We start from the raw sequence: 20,984 nt of genomic DNA, 5'->3' as shown, positions 1-20,984 counted from the left end.
GCCGCCCCCTCCTCGCCCGGCCGCCCCGCGCCGCGCCGCCGATCGCCCTCGCCAGCTCGCCGGGCCACGCTGCTCACCGTGCCCACATTAATGGCGGCATCTTCCGAGGAGGACATCGACCGCAGACCCATCCGCCGCGTCCGCTCCAAAAGCGACACTCCGTACCTCGCCGAGGCCCGCATCTCTTTCAACCTCGAGGCAGGTGAGAGACGGCCCGGTACGGGGTGGGGACAGGGGGCGGGGGCCCGCCGAGCTCCCCGGGGCCGCTGCCAGGCCCTGCCTCGCACCTCTGGGGCCTGCCGGCTGCAGCCCGGCCTCCCCCGGCCCCCCAGGGCCTGCGCTTGGTCCCCGGCCCGCTGCCCGCGTGCTGCCCGTCCCACCTGCCCCTCGCCTCCCCCACGGCCCCGCTGTCTGCTCGTGGTGGGGCTGGCCCTGCAAAGTGCCAGGGCACCCGCACCCGCCTTGCCCACCTGGTCTGAGATCTGCCATTGTCTTGCTGTTGCTTTTCATCACTCTCAAGTTGTGTGCACTCCGCTGCTTGCTGGTCTACCTCTGGCTCCCCAAATTCACTTTCTCCTTCCTGTTTCCCCACTCACCGGCCTCAGGACTAGCCTCCCTGCCCAGCCTTTTGCTCCTTCTCTACCTCTGCCCCTTCCTCGTAGCCACCTCATAGCACCTTGGGTTTCAGCTGTCCCAATGGCTCATACCGCACGCGGTGCTTGTCCTAGGTGCTAGGCCTGCTGTTTCCCTCCTCCGACCATTTCATCCGGTATGGGCTGGGTCAACAGTAAACTACACTTGAGCTGGTTTGCTCTCCAACACAAAGGAAAAGAAAGTACTTTCTGTTGGCTTTCTGTATCACACTGAACATCCTCTGTGTGTCAGGGTGTGAGGGAGGATTGATAGCTGGGAACCCCTGCTGCAGCCTTGTGTCCCAGCAGCAGATGGAACAGCTTCCTTGTGTGATGTGCTTTGGTGCAGCTCCCACTTTCAGCTCAGCCTGTCAGCTCCTTAAGAGAGGTAAAGAGCCATCGTGGAGTTGCTTCTTGCCATGCTGGAGGCTCCCCATGCCTCCTCCCCCTTTCAGCTGGCTGAAAGTTGGAGGTGACAGAGATGAGACGTGTTTTCTCCTCCATTAGGTGATGGAGGGGATTCCCCTCCCCCTCCTGTCATCCTTGCTGTAATTACACCCTTGGTAATGGGTAATATGTGGTTTGGTTGTACCACTGGCAGAACAGTTGGCTGCGTTGTGCAGTGGGTCATTATTCCTTTCTGATTGTGACTTCTTAAAGGCATGCCAAGCTGTAGTAAGTTGGTGGTATTTCAGGGCACAGACTGGAGTACAGTGTCAGAAGCCAGGTCTTAGTCTAGGGAACCAGGAGTGAGAACACCAAGAGCAGTGCTGTGTGTAAGGTGCAAATTGTGCGAGGCTGCGTGTGGCTGTTGGACTGCTGAAATACTCCTGTGTTGGCTTCCGCTGTCACAGGTAATAATACTATGTCACATAGTTATAAATAGATAAACCAGTTAAGAGCAAGACTCCTTCAGGTCACCTGGTGCCTCACATCTCTACGCTGAGCCAGGCGTGCTGTCTTTACTACAAGTCCCTGAGGACACTCAAGTCCCTAGGTGGCTCTTTTCTGCAATCCACTGGAAAATGTTATGATTACACTTAGCTTCTTTCTGTTCCTCCGCTTTCCTCTCCTCCCTCGAATTTACATCTTTACTTTAAGAAGTGGAATTCCTTCAAAATAAATTATTAAAAGTAGTGTCGGTTTATCAAGAAATATAAATGAAAAGTGTGTTAAGCAGTGCAAGCGTGTGTTTTCATTAATCCATCTGGCAGTGAGTAGTTTGGAGCTTAAAAAAAAAAAAAGAAATTGCTTAGCAACCAGCATGGAGTGAGTGAGCCAAAGTAAGTGAAACGTGCCAGCGGTGCCCACTTCATTTCTGAGCTTTTGGGTTTACTCCCCTGGTTCTGCAGAAAGCACAAGCCACGCACGCTGAGTGCAAGAACGCTGTACTCCAGGGAAACAGCTGTTGGGCGTCTTGTTGAGCCACTTTAGCGTGAACTTGCTGCGGGATGCCGGGTTAGCTTTGGAGCCTTATTTTGGAGGGTGCTGGAGGTCTCTCCGGATGCGCTGCGGCTGCGGGCGGAGCACGTGTCTGGGAGCTGTCCTCCTCCCGCGGTGCTGAAGCGGCTCCGCTGCGGGGAGGAGGCTATGCTCGCCGTGCCCGGCACTCTCGTGGGTTACCTGGCGGTGCACACCCAAGATACGTGTGCTCCCATGCCTGTGCATGGGAAGGGAGTAGAAAGGAAGCGATGCTTTGTTCTCAACCTGAATGAAAGTAAAGTGACACGTGGGGCACAGGAGATAACCTCTGCCTTATGTGCTGATCACTTGTTTTCCGTGTCATGCACTCCATATCTACGGCTGCTGCTCAACCACTGGTTACAGAGCTATTTTTTCCTACAGCTGCTACACATCGGGTTGCATTGCCCAGTCATTGTCTTCTTTCAGGACATGGTAAGAGCTGGGATGCAGCATGCAGCTGCTTTGCTGTATTGGAACTTAAAATCCACTTTTATTAATGAAACATAAGCAGATGCAGTGAATACTACCCTTCTCCACTCTTAATTACAACCACTGGTTAAGAACTAGCAGGTTTTTATCTACTTCTGCTGTAAGTTATAATTATACCATTACTGTTGTTATCTGTATTGTTGAACAACTGAGAGATTGCATACAGAGTCTATTCGGGGAAAGCATAGATTTGGTCTGTGCTGTAAAAAAAAAAAAAAGTGATTAACAATGCAAATTTTATCTGCCCTTCTCTTCAGAATGTATGTACGGTTTTGCTTTGATTGTCCAAAGTATCCCAGCTTATTTTGCTTGTTTCTAAATATTGCTCAATTAACTCACAATTATTACCTAGCATGAGTTATAAATGCTGTTCAATTATTTGTCCCCAGTATATATTTTTGCTGGTCTTCCCAAACTGTTTAAAATACAAAGCTGTTTTCCAAACTCAGGGTTATTTTCCTTACTACTATACATATGCAAATCCTATTAATCTGAGTTATGTGCTCATATCAAGAGGATAATGTTTCCCAAAGGATTTAGATTACCTCTTCTGCCAAAATTAATGTGGCTGCATAACATAATAAAAATATAGACAGATACAAATTCTTTTTCCATATTTGATAATGAATCAGTCCACATAAAGAAATGATTTTTTTTAATGTTCTGAAAAACTTCCTCCATTGCCACACTAGAGGAATGTGAAATGTTCTCTTGCTTTTGAGTGGCCTTCTTTTGTTTTCTTTATTTTGTTTAGCAACCTGGCATGGCTCCATCTCTTAACAAGCATCTTTGGCTTTTATTCCACATCTTCTAAACAGCAATTTTCAAATTTTCTTTCTAACCTTCTTATTCAGGCACCTATAAGCTAATCCCAAATTGCTTCTGAAAACTTGAGCCTCCATCTGTGACAACTGTTCAATAGCATCATCTCTCTCCTGGGACTGTTCCATCTGAGAAGCTAATGTGTTTTTAGAGGCTTTGACCTAATTATATTCCTCTTGTTGCAAAATATTCTAAGTTTACAGTGGCAGTACATGGTAGGTAGCTTTCAAGTTTGATAAATTAGCAGAGGTGGTGACTGATAAGGAAATAGACCGCTTACAACTCTCACTAAATGATGTAATATGTGTGTTTTTCTTCTGCCCTCCCCTTTATATCACATCTGTGGGCTGCAGGGGACCGTACTACCTTAAGCTGATCTGACCAAGTTTTCTTCTGTATACAGATGGATACTTTTTCCTAGCTGAAAAGTAAGATCTGTACTGCAATTCATTGCAGTGCTGATTTTCACAGAGAGATTTCTTGTTAAGGGAGCAAGATATTTACCTTATCTATCTTCCCAAGATGATTCAGGGAGGTCACCAAGTATCAGTCTTTGCTTGAACAAGGTTGTCTACTTAGAATTTAACTGGGAATGAAAACTTGGGGAGATAGAAAGCCAATGCCTTGATGATGATATAAGGGCAGAATGACTGCAGTAGCTGTACAAGCGGTCAACCAAGAGGCGACATTCCTTAAGAAAGAATATATTTAGCCTCTGTGCTGTGCAACGAGGGGAGGGGAGCTCTTGAATTTTAACATCTCCGCACCTTAAACTGAAAGTCATGGGCCAGTGATGCAACTGAATGGAAACCCGTGGTCAGAGGGATGCAGGGGTTAGGATTTGCACCAGGGAGCAGGGAGTAAGGCACTGAAAGCACAGACAAGTAGAGGTCTTGCAGGCAGTGCTAGCTCCAGAGCCCCACTGGCTCAGTCAGCCCTGAGGCACAGCACAGATTTCAGGTGCACTGAAGTCACTCAGAGATCTCACCCAATTGTCTGGATCCTCAAGTGTTCTAAGTTGTTTATAGACTTCAGCTAGGGATCTGAGCCAAACTGTAGAAATAAACGTCTCTGCTTCCTTTCGATGATAAAAACTCAGTTTCATCTCTTTGTATGGACTCACATGTTCTCTTGGGACGTGTTCTGGGAAAGCAAAGCTGAGAGGAAAGGGATTGAGTGGCTCTGCACAGTTTTGCCACGCGGAGAGAAGAAAGATTCTTGCATCTAGAAAGGCAAGTCAGCTCAATCTCATTTAAAGTGATGACGATTAACTCATATTGGGGAAAAAAAACAAAAAAAAAAACAAAAAAAAAACAACCCACAGCAGCATGTGTTAGTGCTGCTGCAAGGAGAATTAATTCACAGGGAGCAAAGCAGGAGGAGAATCCTGGCAGAAACAGCTGAATGCTAAGACAAATGTTAGTGAGCTGGGAAACATTCATAGTTGGTTGTTTCTGTGAAGCGTGGCTGGTGTGGGATAGCCTGGACACAAAGAACCTGGGAGAGTGGCTGTGGGTTTCATACACAAGAATTTTCCCAGTCTGAACTGGACACAAAGTTGAAATCAGAAGCTTCTTCCATTTCCACCATCCTGACACCTTCGGCAGCCTTTTTGGGCCGTAGATCTTCTTACAGCCTCTGTGGTAGGGTGCCTCGTGTTATTATTTGTTTTGCTGTATTCATTCCATCATATAGCTTTAGAGCTGTACTGAATACTTTTCAGAGGGTAAAATGATGCACACTTTTCCTTTCTAATGGAATGATAATGTCATGCATCTTAGCCTCATATGTTAATTTATCTAGAATATGGTACATTTTTCTTCAGTGAGCAAGGAGCTCACTGAAAGGGATAAAGTCTAAGAATGTGAAAACAAAATTAAATGACTTAGCTGGATTTTCTACAGGAATCTCCATCTAATCTATTTCTATTTTTTTCCTAGAACTCATCATTTTATTTAAAAATCTGTTTCTCATTTTGCCTCTGGTCATCCTTACGTATAATTTAGTACACTAACACAATTAATTGTCTCTGTAGTCATGTTAAATGTTTTTTGAGTTGTGTTTTTTTTGTTTCTGTTTGTCCAATGTATGTTTGTGTCTACCTATAATAAAGTATTCTATGTTGTTTCATGATTAGAATAACTAGGAATTTAGGCTACTTTGAATTTATGGGGGTTAACAGGTTGGAAATTATATTTAAGGAGTAATCTGACGGATACATTTGTATTTTTAAAAATGCTTCCAAGTTATGGTGGGCTTATGATTTCAGATAGGAAAAGTTGTGCTCCGAAGAACAGGGGAGAAATATGCAGTAGTAGGCTTTGTAATGTGTGTGGGATGTTTTATTTCTTTCTGGAGAAAGATTAGTAAAAATGCAAGCTTGGAAAAATTCCACCTTCTTTCTCTGTTCTAATCACTCCCTCAGATTATTGTCATGGAGATTCTCTTGTTCTTATGAAGCTGTTTCACTGGTTTCGACAAAGCATTTCTGAATACCTGTATGAAAGAGTCTGAACAACTGGTCTCTTTTGTAATCAGGCCTTGCATTACCAAAATTCACATTTGCACTTTGTTTCGATTGAATTATGACCATTAGCCTCCAAGCTGCTTATGTTGCAGCACAACTAGACACCAAATCTGTACCCACCCCTTGTTTTGTGTCTGCATCCCAAACCCAGGAAAGAGTGCACACCAGTGACATCAAGCCTCCAAAACACACTCCACACATCATACAATAAGAATATGCCATTTGAGACAGAAATCCCTTTCCAAGACTAAGTAAGGCTGCTGAAAATGCCTTGGGATCGATGCTATATGTGTCAGGAAGATGTTCTGTTTTGAGAGGAGAGGTCATGACTACAACTGAGATTCAGTCTTGCACTTGGCTTTGGAGACCCTTGGCTTAAGAGACATGACCCTAGGTTTCTTAAGGGATTGCCAGATGGGAATAAGTTTAAGGGTTCTCAAAGTCTTGTAATGTAGAGAGACGCCTCTGCTTTAGTAGCCGTCACCGAAACAGGAATTGTTGATGCTTTAGTTAACAAATACAACTGGGAACAATTTGAAAGGAAAGGCAGAGTTAGTCAAGGTGATGGAGCTGCCAAGAGGAAAAATATACACCATTCATTTTTCAGAGTGCTGGCTATGTTGGTGGAATGGGATAAAAAATATCTTTAATAATTTTACGTATTCTTGTGGCAGTGCACATATGCATCACCTTTCTGTGTCAGGGAGGCAGCCAACACCAGTGCAGTCACCATCTCTGACATTGCTGTGGAGCAATTCTGGCAGGATATAGAAGGAAGGTGCAGGTTTGATTCTGGGTCAAGAGTTGCAGATGTGATGCATTTTACAACTGTCTGCATTAGATATGATTGTAAGACTGCTGTAGTGCTTTGTTGGTAACCCAGCTCTTCTTGGAAATTGAAGTAACAGAATTTGCTGAAGTAAGACATTCTCTTTATATTTGCCTTTTGTTTGATAAGGTTGTTGGGTTAATACAATCTAGTGTATTCCTGCAGGATGGGAGACTGTAATCTCCTTTATTTTTTCTCGTTTCATCAGGAATCGTAGTTTTCATAGTGGAACTAGGACTTAAAGGAAAACACATTTTCTAAAACTTTAGATATAATTGTCAGAACTAGCAATACTAACTCTGAATTATTTGCATTAAAATCTAGTAAAAAGAAAAGGCCTAATTCCCAGTAACAGGTATAATTAGCTCTAATGCTTAATTACTCTGAGTCAACTAATTGGTTTCATTGGGACTACTGACAGTAATACTCACAGCTAGACATGTAAGTAATAGTGCCATCAGAATTAGTGTTAAAGTTTGTAAGATTTTGAAGTATGACAGAAGTCGTTGATGCAGAAAGAATGTCCTGAACTGCTTTCAGATAATGTGGAATCTCAATGCTAATGAAGTCTTCTGTTATTAACAGTTGCTTCTTGTGCTTCAGACCATGGTATCAGTGTGGAATATTGTACTTGTCTGCATTTGTTCTTTTTTGCTGGTGAACAGCCAGAACGGCGCATCTCCTAAGGTGCAAAGTGTCAACTACAACATTTTAATTACATTAGTTTGTTTTACATGGTAATACAACTTGTTAATAAGGTCAGCTAAATCTTTTCTCTTCATTCAGTATACTTTTAAGGTAAAATTTTTTGCAGTTCACTATTTATAACCCTGCAACTTTATTGATTTTGTTTAGATTGCCTTTGATGGGCTTATTTTATATTGATATGCTGAGGCCCTACATGGCTGCCTTCCCTAGGTTTCGTTATGGAGCTGATGTTATTGAATATTTGAAAGAAGGTAATTATTGCCGTTACTGCAGGCTTTGTAAAAGGGCATCATAATAACTTTCATTCCTTGATACTTACATTTAACCTATTAGAAACAAAATGAAGCTGATACTTAAAGACAGTTTTTAATGGATAGCAAATTCAGCAAGAAAATAGGGAAGCAACACTGGAAGATGACCTGAGTGTTCCATCAACACTCCAGACTGTCTGTGGTTTCATGCTGGTTGTGAAGTACATAAGGTATGGGAAGTATCTGACAAGTGTTCTCGTGTTGATATAGTGTATGGACATATGCCATTTTAACTATGATGGGTAATGACTGCAGCACATGTTTCAGCTAACCAGAACATCTATGCATAATTTATAGCGCAATATGATTTTTATGATTAGTGCTAACAGTACTTGGACAGACAGATATCTGGTTAATAGTTTATAAGCAAATTAAATACTTGATATATTATTAAAGTGGAAGAGAAATTTTCATCAAGGCTAAATCCAATTCTTTGCTAGAGTGTTGGAAATAGCTAGTGCCTGTTTTCAAGCTTCATGCCCCACACTGAGCAGGATCTGTTTCAGTGTGACTCTTGTCTGCCTGTACATCCCTTCTGTCCTATGGAAAAAAAGATGAGTTAGGTGTGGTAAGGAACCTACTGATGGGCATGGGAATAGCTTTTCCCTATGCTCTGTCCCAGATTTGAAAGCATAAAGGCTTTGCTGCGTGCTCTGTGCTCCACTGACCCATTGTGAAGAGGTGCCATGTGATGCCCTCAGCTTCTGTGTCCTCTCTTTCCCTGCCACCTTTTTAATTTTGGGTGTTTATCAGGGCTACATGGGCTGGCAGCAGCACCATATGAATCTGCAGTTTCTTGAAGGCTGTCTGTGCTGAGTTATGAGCTGCCATATATGCATTGGAAACTTTGGGCTTTAAATGGTCACGCTGTGTTCTTAGGATCTCTGGTAAAGAGCCATATAATCTACAAGGTGCTTCCCTGATCCCAGGCAAGCCAATAATTCCTTAGAGCAAGTGTTCCCACTCTCTGCTTTGTGAGTGCTCTTTTGATTGTTGTAGGCAAAGGTGGTGTATTGAAGATACTGACATGAAGAGCTACAAATAAACTGAATTAAGCTGCTAGTAAGTAGTCGCTGATTAAAGAAATTTGGCATGTTCAGCCATTTGTGGACAATTTAATTTTGTCTTATCCCTGTCTAATCAGCACCTATTTCTTATGACTTATGCTACATGTAAAGGCTCTTTGTAGATCACTATAGTGATTAACTTTTCAAAAAACTTTTAAAGTTTGTTTCAGAGTCATCACAATTATGTAGTAGGTTGAAAGGGCTAAAAATAAGTGGAAAGCAACTGACTGTTTTAAATTTCTCTGTGTGGAAGCATGGCAGAATCTTGGACCATTTCAAAAATAATAAAAAAAAGAAATTGGATTAACTAATAACCTGCAAAATAGTAGCATATGATTGAGAGGCAAAGAAGAAATCAAGAAGGCCTGAGCAGTAATTCAGTCTTATATCAAAGCTCAGATGAACAAACCATTCTGTAGAATGAATTTGATAAGGTTGCTACAAATAATAATTTTAGGAACAAATTAATTTATAAATAATGCCTATTTTTTTAAAAGAAAACAAGATAGACATCACTGAATAACCTTGGGGTCAGACCTTGAAAGCTTTTCCCTTTGGAAACAGTGCATCTAACAGCTCTGGCAGCACTAAGGAGACCCAAGGGGAGAGCAACAAACCTGTTTGGTCGGGAAATACCGTTACGCAGATGGAATATAGCTTTTTGTTAACATGTTTTATGGCATAATAGTAGGAAGCAAGGGGAAAGAGTCACCAAGATTAAGGTGAAAGAGAGCATGGGATGTCATTAAGAATTGGCAGGGCTTGCTAAACTTAGCTGCTGCCAGTTAGTGCTGCCCAAGGCAGCAGAAGCATGTTCTTAGCAGATGCCCCCAGGGCGGCCCCAGATGTACCTAGGGGATCTGTGTCAGCAGCCTCAGGAGTACACGGAGACCATCTGTTCCCAGTGTAAAAGGCTTCTAGTGGGCAGCAGAGGGATTGCTCCAGAAAAGCAAGGTACTTGCTCTTGCAACTGCTCACATCAGTCACAGGTAGACAGGTCAGAAACTGTGTTAACTGCTCCCTCCTTGGAGTTGTTTAAGGTTATGTTTCTGTACCTGTAGTCAACTGCAACATTAAGAAGTAGTGCTTAGTGGTGAAAGGGAGCAGAATGGAGGACTGTTTGTTTGCTTGTCTTTTCAGAGATACATTCTGCTTTTAAACTCCTTTCTTCCCTCTGTCTGCTAAAATAAAAAGTCATATCAGCTGTATCAGTGTAGTGAATAAAGAGATACTTATCTTTCATTAAGGCTGATAAGAGAAAGAAAAAGATTACTGCCAGCAGGGTATTGGGGCTTATACTGAGAAAGTGGGCGTGATAACAGGATAAGCTGTAGTAAAATCCATCATTCAAAACATCTGAAGTCCCATGTAACTTTTTGCCACTGTGCCGGAACACATATGATCTTAGTTGTTCACTTACGTGAAACTAACGGATTAGGTTTATGTATGCAGCAGAGCTGTAGTGTGCCATAGCCATTACTGTACATGCAGCTTCCTTTGTTGAATGGGATGTTGTGAAGGGCTTGCCTTTGGGAACTTCGTGTTTTACCCACTTCAGAATTTTATATTGAATCTAAGGCAGAGGTTTAAAATGAATTAAGCAAGGAAATATAGGTTGAATCTCCAAGAAGGTGTTCTTGGTAGCTTAGATCTTTTCTCATGTCTTGTTTTAGCTGGTGTTGAAATTTTAGGAGGAGTCCCAGGACTGTACATAAAGATGTCCCTTGTCTATTTGTTTTATTGGTGGAGAAGAGTATTGCTATTATTATTGCTCCTGCTTACAGTGTGACCTCTTAAGTAACGTGTCGCTTAGTGAAAACAAGAACGTGTATGCATGTTGTCCTTAGTCATCCCACCCAGCGCGTATGTCCTTTCCATGAGGCAGAAGCTCAGAAGACCAAGAAATCGTGCAGACAGAAAGGGTGAGAGTGGTGGTGAATATGTACTGTGTCTTTCTCTAATCACAATGAAGTGATTAAGCAAGCTTAGTAAGCTTTACTTACTTTTTCCCTCTCCAAATTTTGGAAGGGATCAATCCCTTTTTTTCTGGGAAGACATTGTATGTATGGAGAAAGGGATGAAAGGGCAAAGTGGATGTAGTCATTAAGATATATTTCTTTCCCTGAAGAGTGGACAGAGGAAAGATGTTTCTTTGTGCTAGAACAGAATGTGTTGGGATTTTTTTGTTGTTTGGTGTATTTTTCCTCTACTTCTTAGGTTTTATTTTTGATACAGAGGATTATATTTTTATTATTTAGCATCTCTTAAATCGTTTCTATAAGTCTGTATACACAGAATATTATATCCGAGTCAAAGATACTTTTTCTTGATAGATCTTTTGTATCTTGTGGCACAAATGTAGAGGTATTTATGTACCTTCATAAAAGCTTTTATTCTCCTCTATAAACTAAAACCTGAGTGCCAACCACTTGCTGCTGACAGAGTCCTCTGATGATTTTTTCTGTTTCCCTTGGGAATATCCTGCCTTAATTCTGTGTAGTAGAGTGGATGCTCTCTCTAAAGTACTCATCCTCTCTTCTGAAAACTGCATTGTAGTCATCCTTCTTTTGAGATTGGAGAAATAGCAGTTTTTTGTAACAGAGCTTCTCTGTATTTTTCATCATATTGGCTAAGGATGTGAGTATAAAAGCCAGTGCAGGTTCTTTGTCAACTCTTTATGTACTGACTCTACAATACCCTGAAACCACGTTGGCCTCAGAGCAAAGGTTTAGGCATACATCTCATGCAAAGAAACTTACCTCATTGCGACGTTCTGTCACTACACTTGCATGATTTGCCTGGTGAGGGTTCTGGTGATGGGTCTGTGTACCTGTGCTCCTCACCTTAGAAACTTTTTCTCACAGCTTCAAAAATTAAGTAAAAGCAGTGCTTTTCAGAGTTTTTTTGCTCTTCTTTCTCCTCCCTTTCCTCTCAGGAGAAGGATACCAAAGATGAGCAAATAGATTTACTTCTAGTGCAGTTTTAAGTAGTTCAGGGGGCTTGTAAACAAAAGACAATTCTAAAGAGCTCATCAGACTGCTTTCCTGTTTGTTTAAATTATACTTGTATTCATAGGCCCTTTTATACAGTACAGTTCCTAGTTCCCAGTGGATACCAAACAGTTACCTGAAGCTCTGGTTGCCTTTTATACTGTATAAGTCTCCCAAAACAGCCTTTAAAGAGTTGCAGAGTAATTAAGGTACACTGGTACAGCAGTAACTAGATGGCTGTATTCAATTCCCCTCCCTATAGGATAGAATTGCTGCATGGTGTTTGAAATGCCTTTTGAGGAAGATAGTGAAAAATGTCTTAGAGGAGCTTCTGTGTGATGATCGTTGTGATTGGTGCTTAAATTTGCTGCAATGTGAACTTGTATTACATAGATAACACAGTTTTGGGTAGATCACCATTAGCACATCCTTCTTCAAATAAATACTAAATCTGTACAAATACTTCAGTAATTAGCTGTGGAAAAGGAAGAAATGTTGTCTCGCGGTTAAGCTGAATTTCTTAGCTCTCTCTTGGTTTGCCTTATTATGACCGTGAAAGAATCCACTTTAGGAAAACACTGATGTGTCTTGGTTCATCGCTAACAGATTTCACAAGAATGTTCCCAAATCTGTCTTTAAATGGCAAATTGAATTCCTAGAACCTTGCATTTTCTCTTCTTGCACCCTCATTTTCACTTGGGCCCAAGGAAGCATTTGTATTTGTTAAGGTGAAAGAGAGAATGTCCACAACAATGCTGAGCGGTGTAAAGCCATTTAGACCGGGTGAAAATAATGTTGTGAAACAAAATGCCACTGAAGCTGATTGTTACTTAGCTTGAAATGGGCTACTGGAGAAGGGAGTTACAGCTGTTTAAATGATGTTTTTCATTCTCAAGTACTGCTGTTTTTCTTGTTTGGATAGTCATCAAAATGCAATAATTCAGTAAAGAAACATCCTTGCAGCTGTTACATTCTGTGTTGCCTGCAGACTGAGATAGTTCCCTAGGTGCTGTGTTTGCATAGATCAGCCTCCTGGAAACCAGAGCCACAGATACATGTGTCTGATGTGCACCTTAATGCGTGGCAGTGGTGTACCTGGGACACATGTACAGCTTTAGGAAGGCAGGAGTGTTCCCCAGATCCCGAATCATAGCGCACCGTTAATGTTTGCATAGTCTCTTCCCCCTCACTTGGGCTGCTGGCTCATACAGCCTCTGAATATCTCCGTGGCTTACAGTTGTCAGATGTGCCAGGTTTCTTCTTGTTTCTGCCCAAACACAGCTTCTCTGCGGGGAAGGAATCCAAGTCTGCAAAACGTTTGCCAGGGATCTCCAGATGCGAAGCAAGCCCATCAGAGCAATAGACTAAGCCTGCCTCTGGACATTTGTAAGTCTATGTACTTTTCTGTATGTTCAAAGAGCATCTCCACAGAGCATGCATGGCCAATCTGACACGTCCTGGAAATGTATATATTTCTGTCTAAGAAAAACTGTATAGCAGGAGATGCTACCTGCCTTAGCCTTACTACTGTCCTCAGGATGCCCTGTAGAAAGTAATTTGTGGCTGACCTCACAGCGCCTGCACTAAAGACTTTTCTGGGCCAATGAGGACACTGCTGTGCTATATCTATCATTGTGTTGGTACACTAGTACAACAGCAAGGGGAAAAAACTGTATTTCTCATCCTATAATTGCTAGCAGATAAGTATTAATTAACTCTATTGAAATATTAATAGACACTGCTGAGTTAGCTGGGATCTCTGCAGTTAATACAAAGTAGTGGAAGCACTGAATTGAAGCAGCAGTTCACCACATCTGATCTTTTGCTCTCTGTAGTGTCAAAAGGATAGATAATTCAGGGGTATGTGACTGTTACTGTTCTTTAACTGTTGCAGAACACATTGGCTATGCCCATCAGAAAGTCAGAGAAATAATGGACAAAGTTTACAGAAGTCATATAAGTGCTTTTGTTTTGGTCATTTGGAGTGCAGAGCGATTTTTTCAATGTTGACTTGCATCTTCAGAGCATTGAGTCTTCTGCATTTGAGGAGAGGAATGAGAAATAGATGTAACAGTTAGCAGGTGGGGGCGTTTCATTAGGCAAATCAAGAGCCTGGAAGTTTTGAACAGGATTTTCATTCTCCTAGAGCAGGCTTGCCAGGCACTGGCAGCAGTGTTGGAGTCTGATTTCACTGGTACTGTATTTTTCAGAATAATGTCACTCACATGATGTCCAAAGAATCAATGAGCTCTCAGCAAGAAGCATATCAGAAGTAAATGCAAAGCTAGTGAGCTGTTTTCATGATATAGGGCCTATTGTTTTAGTCCGGGCTTGCTACTCAGTGCTTAGAAACTGTCCTAGCCTTAATGTGGTGGAGAGTTTACTTTGGTGTATGGACTTTGAAAATCCTATGAAAAAGCCCGATCTACTCCCTAATTCAATATTGCTTTTCAGTGGCTGACCTGCATATAGTTTTATTAATTGCATGCTTTTCTTGTAGGTTGCTCATGTCTTGGGGGTTTTCAACTTCATCACTGTAGGTTTATTTGGCAGAATCTGAGAGGAAAACCAAGAGAAAATGTGACAGTCTTGACTTGTTCACATCCATTTCTTGTCTGTTTGCTGCCATAGATCTGAACTCTAATGGATACTGGGACGTGGAGTTTGCTGGTAGAAGGATTTGAAGGGATGGGGAAGGAATCTTACCGAAATGGCTATGTCCTTGAAGGGTTTGATGACAAACCCAGGCTATGAAATATGGACTGTGTTCTGTCTTTAGCCTCTTCTCTGTTCAAACCAGACTTTCAAAGCTTTTAGGTTCCAAAAGTATTGTAATACAATAAAATAGCGGAGGTCAGAATTCCTGCAGGTTTTCTTTAAAGTGCTAGTAACTGTCAGATGATGCATTATCTAGCAGTTAACAGGGCAGCAGGGGGCCCAGTATTAGCATCTTAAATGCCAAGAAATAGAAAAGCCAAATATTCTGCACTCTGGAAAAAGATGAAGGTGAAACTGGAGTGCCCACAATTGCCTTTTTACTCATGAACTCCTTCTCATGGACTGAAAGACTAAAGTTAGTGGTGTGATGAAAAGCATGAGATGATATTGCATCTGAAGTATGAGAGATATTTAACTTAAGTAACTACTGGTAATTAATAATTAAAATTTTTAAAACCATACTGTAGAAGTAGAAGATAAGAAAAAAAAGAATAATGTGCTGCTGCAGTGGTGTTCATAGAACAACTTATTTTCTAAAGACACAGTACAGTAACTAAAAGAAAAAAAATCATTTGTTATTGTCAGATTTGCAATTGACAGTTACCTTGATTTAACACAACATGAACGTTTAAATATGAATAATAATAATCATGAAAACAAAAAAAAAAAGATGGTGAGACAGAAAGAAGGGAAGAAAGATACCTGTAACCTGGAGCTGGGAATATGCAGAGCTTTTTGCTGCTTGCTTCACTGCAAGGAGGCATTTTTATCTTGATGCTGCATGGGCTGCCTTGTTACATGAATCACCACGAAACTGGTAATTCTCAGAGTTGGAAGCTTATGCCGAGTGTGAAGGTGACAGGTTTTGAGTAGCAGCTACTTGCTCAAGCAGTCCTGCTCCTTGCAATGGGACTGCACTTGGGAGCAGTTGCAGAAATGACACGCTGCTGCCAGGGGATCAGGAGGGTGAGAGGGAAAGGCAGTTAGCAACATGCCTCCCAGAGCACTTCCATCTCTGCTGTGTGAGATGGGAAGATCTGCTTTCTCTGTGCAGTCTGGACCCCACCGAGCAGTCTTCCTGCTGGGATGTGTGTCACACCAAGGTAGGTGCCTACAACAAGAAGCATTAAGGTAATTCATGTTTCTCAGCACCAGCCGTGCTCTGCTCTTGTGTCAGAGAAGAAATCTGCCCTTCAGGGCTTCCCTGCTGTGCTGCCATTCTGTGCCACTGCCCTATGGATCCAGCCCTTGAAGACAAGAATGTTTGTCCCTCAGTATTTGTCTGCTTGAAAACCATCAGTGCTTCCTTTTCAGGTTAGGTCTGTGTCAACAAAAAGGAACTCCTCTGAGTTAAGCTATTGTAAGCCCAGCAAGAAGGAGATGTAAATAATGTAAGCCTTCTTGTTAAAATTATTTAGTTTTTTTCCACACTCTGCCTTGCTGATTTGTAGGCAGGATTTTTAGTACAGTTTTAGTACAAATACAGATTTAGTACAAATCACTGGATTTGATGGGGCTTTTACTGAGTGATCTAAACTCAGGGCTAGCAATGCATCAGTTGTACTTGCCACTGAAGGAGGATGAAGGTCACGCGTTCTGCAGCTTGGAGGAAATGCTGCTCGATGCATATCAGAAAACGCTGAGGCCCCACAGACTTTGGCATCAGCAGGATCCTGCTCTGGCTTTCTTCTACATGCAGCTCTTAAGGAGTCTCAAGGGAGTTGTTTTTCCTCTCAGCAAGTAGAATGACTAAAAATCTGGTAAGCGTTCCTTATGAGCATCACTTAAATTCTCCAGATGTATTTGAACACCTAATCCCTGGCCAGGCCCTGTGCTGTTCTTCATACTTGTTAGATCTCAGTGCATATGCAGTTGCATGTTCTGCTACCTTTCATCTCCTTTGCCTGGAGACTAATGCATGAAAACTGAAGTCATGAAGACCCCACTCTCAGCCATTCAGATGGTGTTCTACTGGAAGAGGTCAGTTAGTAGTGGGGCTGGAACAACCTCTTGATTCTTTTTTACCACCAAAATCGGTGTTCTTGTAGGAGAGCCTCAGTGTGATTACACTGATGTAAATTTTGATTATACGATAATCAAGGATGATCAGAAATGAGGAGGAAAAAATGGATTTTCAAATCAATTATGGTTTGTGTCTGTCCATCCAATAGGGTTTCCAATTAAGTATGCTGCCTTTATCTATATTTCAGCAGACTTGTGAATGAAATGTGAGCATTTGTTCTAAAGTACAGCTTCAGAAATACTTGAAAAGTTAGAAGTATGCCAAGTGCAATTGTAGGAAAGGAGTTGGTGGCTTGTGGGGTTTATTTTGGTTTTGGTTGTTTGTGGTTCAGCTAAAAGCAGAAACACCATGCTGCTTCCTGTATGGCAGTTTTGGCTACATAATATATCAAACACTGAATCCTTTTACTTTATTAATTTCATGCTTTTGTTTTGATGCTGATTCATGAAATACCTACTTTTGGATTCCACAGCATTGCCATGGGAAATTAGTATTCAACCGGACAAAAGAAACACAGAAATAATGTCTTAAATCTGGGATTTTAGTCTGCTGTTTTGCTATACAAGTTTATACTACGTGAAAAAAACTTGCACTCATTCATACATCCAACAGGCAATCTGTGACCGTAATTGTGAAAGACCTTTTCTAGCCTTAATTGTAGTACTTAAGAGAGACAGTGTCATTGAGACAATTCCTAATACATGGCTCAAGCTGATTAGGGTTTCTTCTGTAGTGCCCATGGTAGACAGGGCTCACTTACAGCTTGCCACATTTCAGAATGGTTGAGCCTTGCATCGGAACTGGGGCTTGAGTTACCTGCGTGGAGGTTTTTCCTCCCTTGGTGTTATTGTGGTTTGTTGTTTTTGGTGTGTTTTTACCTGGAGTGTTGTAAGGTCATAACCTTCCAGGAAATTCTTTTTCTTTCTGCGTGCCAGTTTCTGGAAATTGGTACTAACACTAGGTACCCTCTGTTTCATAATTTTGATTGTGTAGAATTAATCAGACCTCAATTTACAATGAATTGCAGTGGAACAGAGCATCATTTTCGGAGACCTACTGTAAAGATCTGAAGGGGAAGCCTACTTCCCTTCACAAAACTTTTTTTTTTTTTTTTTTTTAAATAAAAGGAATGCTTTTCTTTTGTAGATTATTAAATGCAAACAGTTGAGGTACCACCATCTGTTGTAGGTTTAGCAAATCCAGTATTAAGGAATGCCTCTGTGGCCTTTCAATAAATAAGAAACTAGTCATATATTTAGTGTAATTGAATGTTTGTGGTAACGTGTATTACTTATAATTTGTACTGACAGTACGCTCTGAAAATATCAGTGTGAATATTTTGTGATAAAACTTTCCATGTGACAAACCACGCATTTGCCTGTAGTTGTTTAAAAATTGATGTGATGTCCTTGTGCAGCTTCCTGAAGCATTCTGCTATTTTATGAGCCAGTCATCTAAAGAAAAAAACAGATGCATCTCTTATGAAATGAATGTCGGATGCCTCAGATAAATGTAACTTCTTTATTTTTTACTTTTTAACATTTCTCAGACCTCTACGAATATCTTTGGATCACTTCCTGTTTTTTTCTTAATGTAAAAGAGTACAGACTAAAGGTGGCTCTTGTGCATCCCTCACTTTGATCCTTTCTGGTGACTTGTGTTGTTCAGTTTTCAAGGTAATTCAGTCTATAGGTAATCCTGAGGTTGGCTACAGTTTGATGAAAGAAAAGGAGATAACTAAAATATTCCTTAGGTATCCTTTGCCCTTCTTGCCAAATCTTACTCTGTTTTCCAAGTCACCAGTGACACTGCTTGTAGCTCTAGTTCATTACTCTGAATTTCAGCTGAGATGTTGTTTCCTGACCCTTCCACACATGCGTGTGAGTTTATACGCTGTTTGCTTATAGTTGTAAGTTTATTTACTGTTGTCCTGTTTTTAAGACATATTTCTATTTCAGTTGTTTTGAGTGAGCCATCTATATTATCCTTGCTCTCATTGCTTCAGTTCTCACTTTTGTTTGAGACGAGTTTCCATTCTTTTTTTGACTGATTAACTGGAGTGTTCTTTCTCTATTGTCTTTATTCTTCTGCAGTTACTGGGTAGTGATGAGTGTAATTGCATGTCTTATAGCTTTTCAATAAAGCAACTCATCATATTTCCTAGGAGTTTCCTTGTTTGGTTACTGGAAATCTCAAAAAAAAAAAAAAGCAAATGACTAAACAAGAAATCAGTCAAAGTAACAAACAAAAAGCCCCACTATCACCGCCACCAAAAAAGCATAGAACATCACCACCCTTTCAATTCAAATTATTTTCCTGTGGAAGCTCAAATAAAGAGGACTTAGTTGCTGATAACACATTCTGTGCAGATGTTTCTTATGTTTAGCCTGGTACTTTAATTGCTACAAATCAGTTGTGCTTTATTTGTTCTTTAGTCTCTTTATATTACATTGGTTCCTTTTTATTTGTGAGAACACATTTAAATCAGTTCCTTTCTTCCTGTAAGAATATGTTAGATGTACATGTAAGAATATGTAAAAGTATACAATACGTGGTGCTGAAAGTCTTTGCTTACCCAGATAGGGTTTTTAACTGAGATTTTCTTTTCTGCACAACCCCATTGCTTTTTCAAAAAATTTGAAGCAGTTGATCTTGGAATACTAACCTTTCTCTTTCAGTCTAAGAAAGAGACTTTCTTCTGAATACTGTTATGAATAAGATGGCAGGGACGCACAGCTGTAATTTCCAGCTTATGCCTGGAAATATACAGAGAAGCTACATTTGAACAAGATTTAATAGGGAAGGTGGACCCGCTATTAGTACAAGACTTGAACTACTTCATTTTCTGCTCCTTTTTTTTTTCCATTTTTTTATTCAAACAAATTTAGATCTATTCCTTGGTGCATTCAAGTCTTATCTGTGAGTGTCATGGTTTTGTGATTTTCGGTTATTGGTATTCCACATCATAACATCATGTAGTGGACATACCTAGTTCTCAGAAGAGAAGGACTACTACAGTCCCCACGGTACTTTGCTCCTTTGTTACCATTTTCCAGCCGGAGGGAAAAGATAGAAGCTCGCAGTATAAAAACTTGCAGATCACGAGACCTTGTCCCTTTTTTCTGCCGTCTCTCGTCTTGGCAGCACCTCGCTCTCCAGCCGTCTTATTGTCGGTAGTAGAGTAAGGCCTACCTTGATTTTGGGACATTCTCTCTCTCTGTATTGGATTTATCAGCTTAAATTGTAATTATATTGTATTATAGTGTGTTGTTTTGCATTCCGATATTTTATTTAGTAAATTAGTTTGTTTCTCCTCAGATTGTTGCCGCCGTTCTTTGCTCTCAGGGCCATCTCCCTACCCTTTTCCCCTTTCCCCTTTTCCCGGGACGTGGGCCCTTGGGTCCCCCGTCCCCTTTGTCACGGAATCGGGCCTAACGCCCGTAAACCGTTGACAGTGAGGAAAAGAGTTTGGGCGGGAGAAGGAGAGGAAATGTCCCCGGGTATTTATTGATGTACCCCTAATGCTTCTAAGAAGCTTTACTCAGTATGTTTACTCAACTAGCATTGTAAGCATAAATCTAGGTACAAAAGTTAAAAGATTTTTTTCAATGGATAAATGTGAATTAAGTTGTGTTCCTGATGTTAAAGGTGAGATTCAGCAATGGAAAGTGAAAAATAACTCGGAGGCTGTCTCTGAGGTTCACAGAGAGGTCACCATTTCCCAAATGGTTCATTGGATTTCTTCCTGCAGAATCCCAGCTTTTGTGCAGAGAAATTCTTTAATCTTCTGCTGAGGTAGCAGGGATTTTGTGCTTTCAAAATGTACTTGATCAAAGAATTTTACTTGGACAGTTAAAACTGTTAAATCTTTTCAGTCAACTTTTTTGCAGGCCTTCCGCAGACCTGGATTCATCAAAACCAATGTGCTTAGCAGTTCAGTGTTAGCAGTCCCTGGACTTGATTTCTCTCTTCTCCCTCTGCAGGCTCTCTGACTTTCAGAGATTTTGAAAGCTTCTTGGTAATGAAAGTGGCTGCTCTTGCAGTGTGTTCTTTTCATTGCAGCATTGCATAAGTATTTTGCTGCACTGTGTCACCGGGCCTGAGCCATCTGTGACAATTGCAGCTACACATCAGTGAATGAATTATAACTCTTGTGGATTTTCAGCTGACATGGATGGCTCAAAGTTGGCTAGCTTTAAACATGATTTTCCATACTTCCGGAAAACTAATTTATGTAAAGTTATTTTTCCCTATACTGCTTGTAAATCTGGGAAAATATTATTTTGCTTTTTCACAGCTCAATTAAAATTTCTGAAAATTTTAGCATCATAAATCCTTCCATGACTACATGGAAAGGAAAGCGCAAATAGCCTTATAGTATCATTTAACTGAAAATGACTCTTG

The 20,984-nt window shown here is 41.1% G+C and overlaps 1 protein-coding gene across 7 annotated transcripts in view; it reads left to right on the top strand.

Annotated features, from left to right (window-relative positions):
* PHACTR1 (phosphatase and actin regulator 1) overlaps positions 1 to 20,984 on the top strand; it is a 304,922-nt gene that overhangs the window by 13,213 nt on the left and 270,725 nt on the right. For 5 of the 7 annotated variants that reach the window (XM_021385729.1, XM_021385727.1, XM_021385728.1 and 2 more), the window contains exons 4-5: positions 56 to 202; positions 13,121 to 13,225. In XM_021385729.1, the coding sequence (XP_021241404.1) occupies positions 56 to 202; positions 13,121 to 13,225 (252 nt within the window). The remainder of the gene's footprint in view (positions 1 to 55; positions 203 to 13,120; positions 13,226 to 20,984) is intronic. The other 2 variants (XM_021385733.1, XM_021385731.1) reach the window with 1 other exon arrangement.

Source organism: Numida meleagris, chromosome 2 (genome assembly GCF_002078875.1).
Source record: "Numida meleagris isolate 19003 breed g44 Domestic line chromosome 2, NumMel1.0, whole genome shotgun sequence".
Taxonomy (NCBI): Eukaryota; Metazoa; Chordata; class Aves; order Galliformes; family Numididae; genus Numida; species Numida meleagris.
This window is presented reverse-complemented; position numbering and strand designations above follow the sequence as displayed.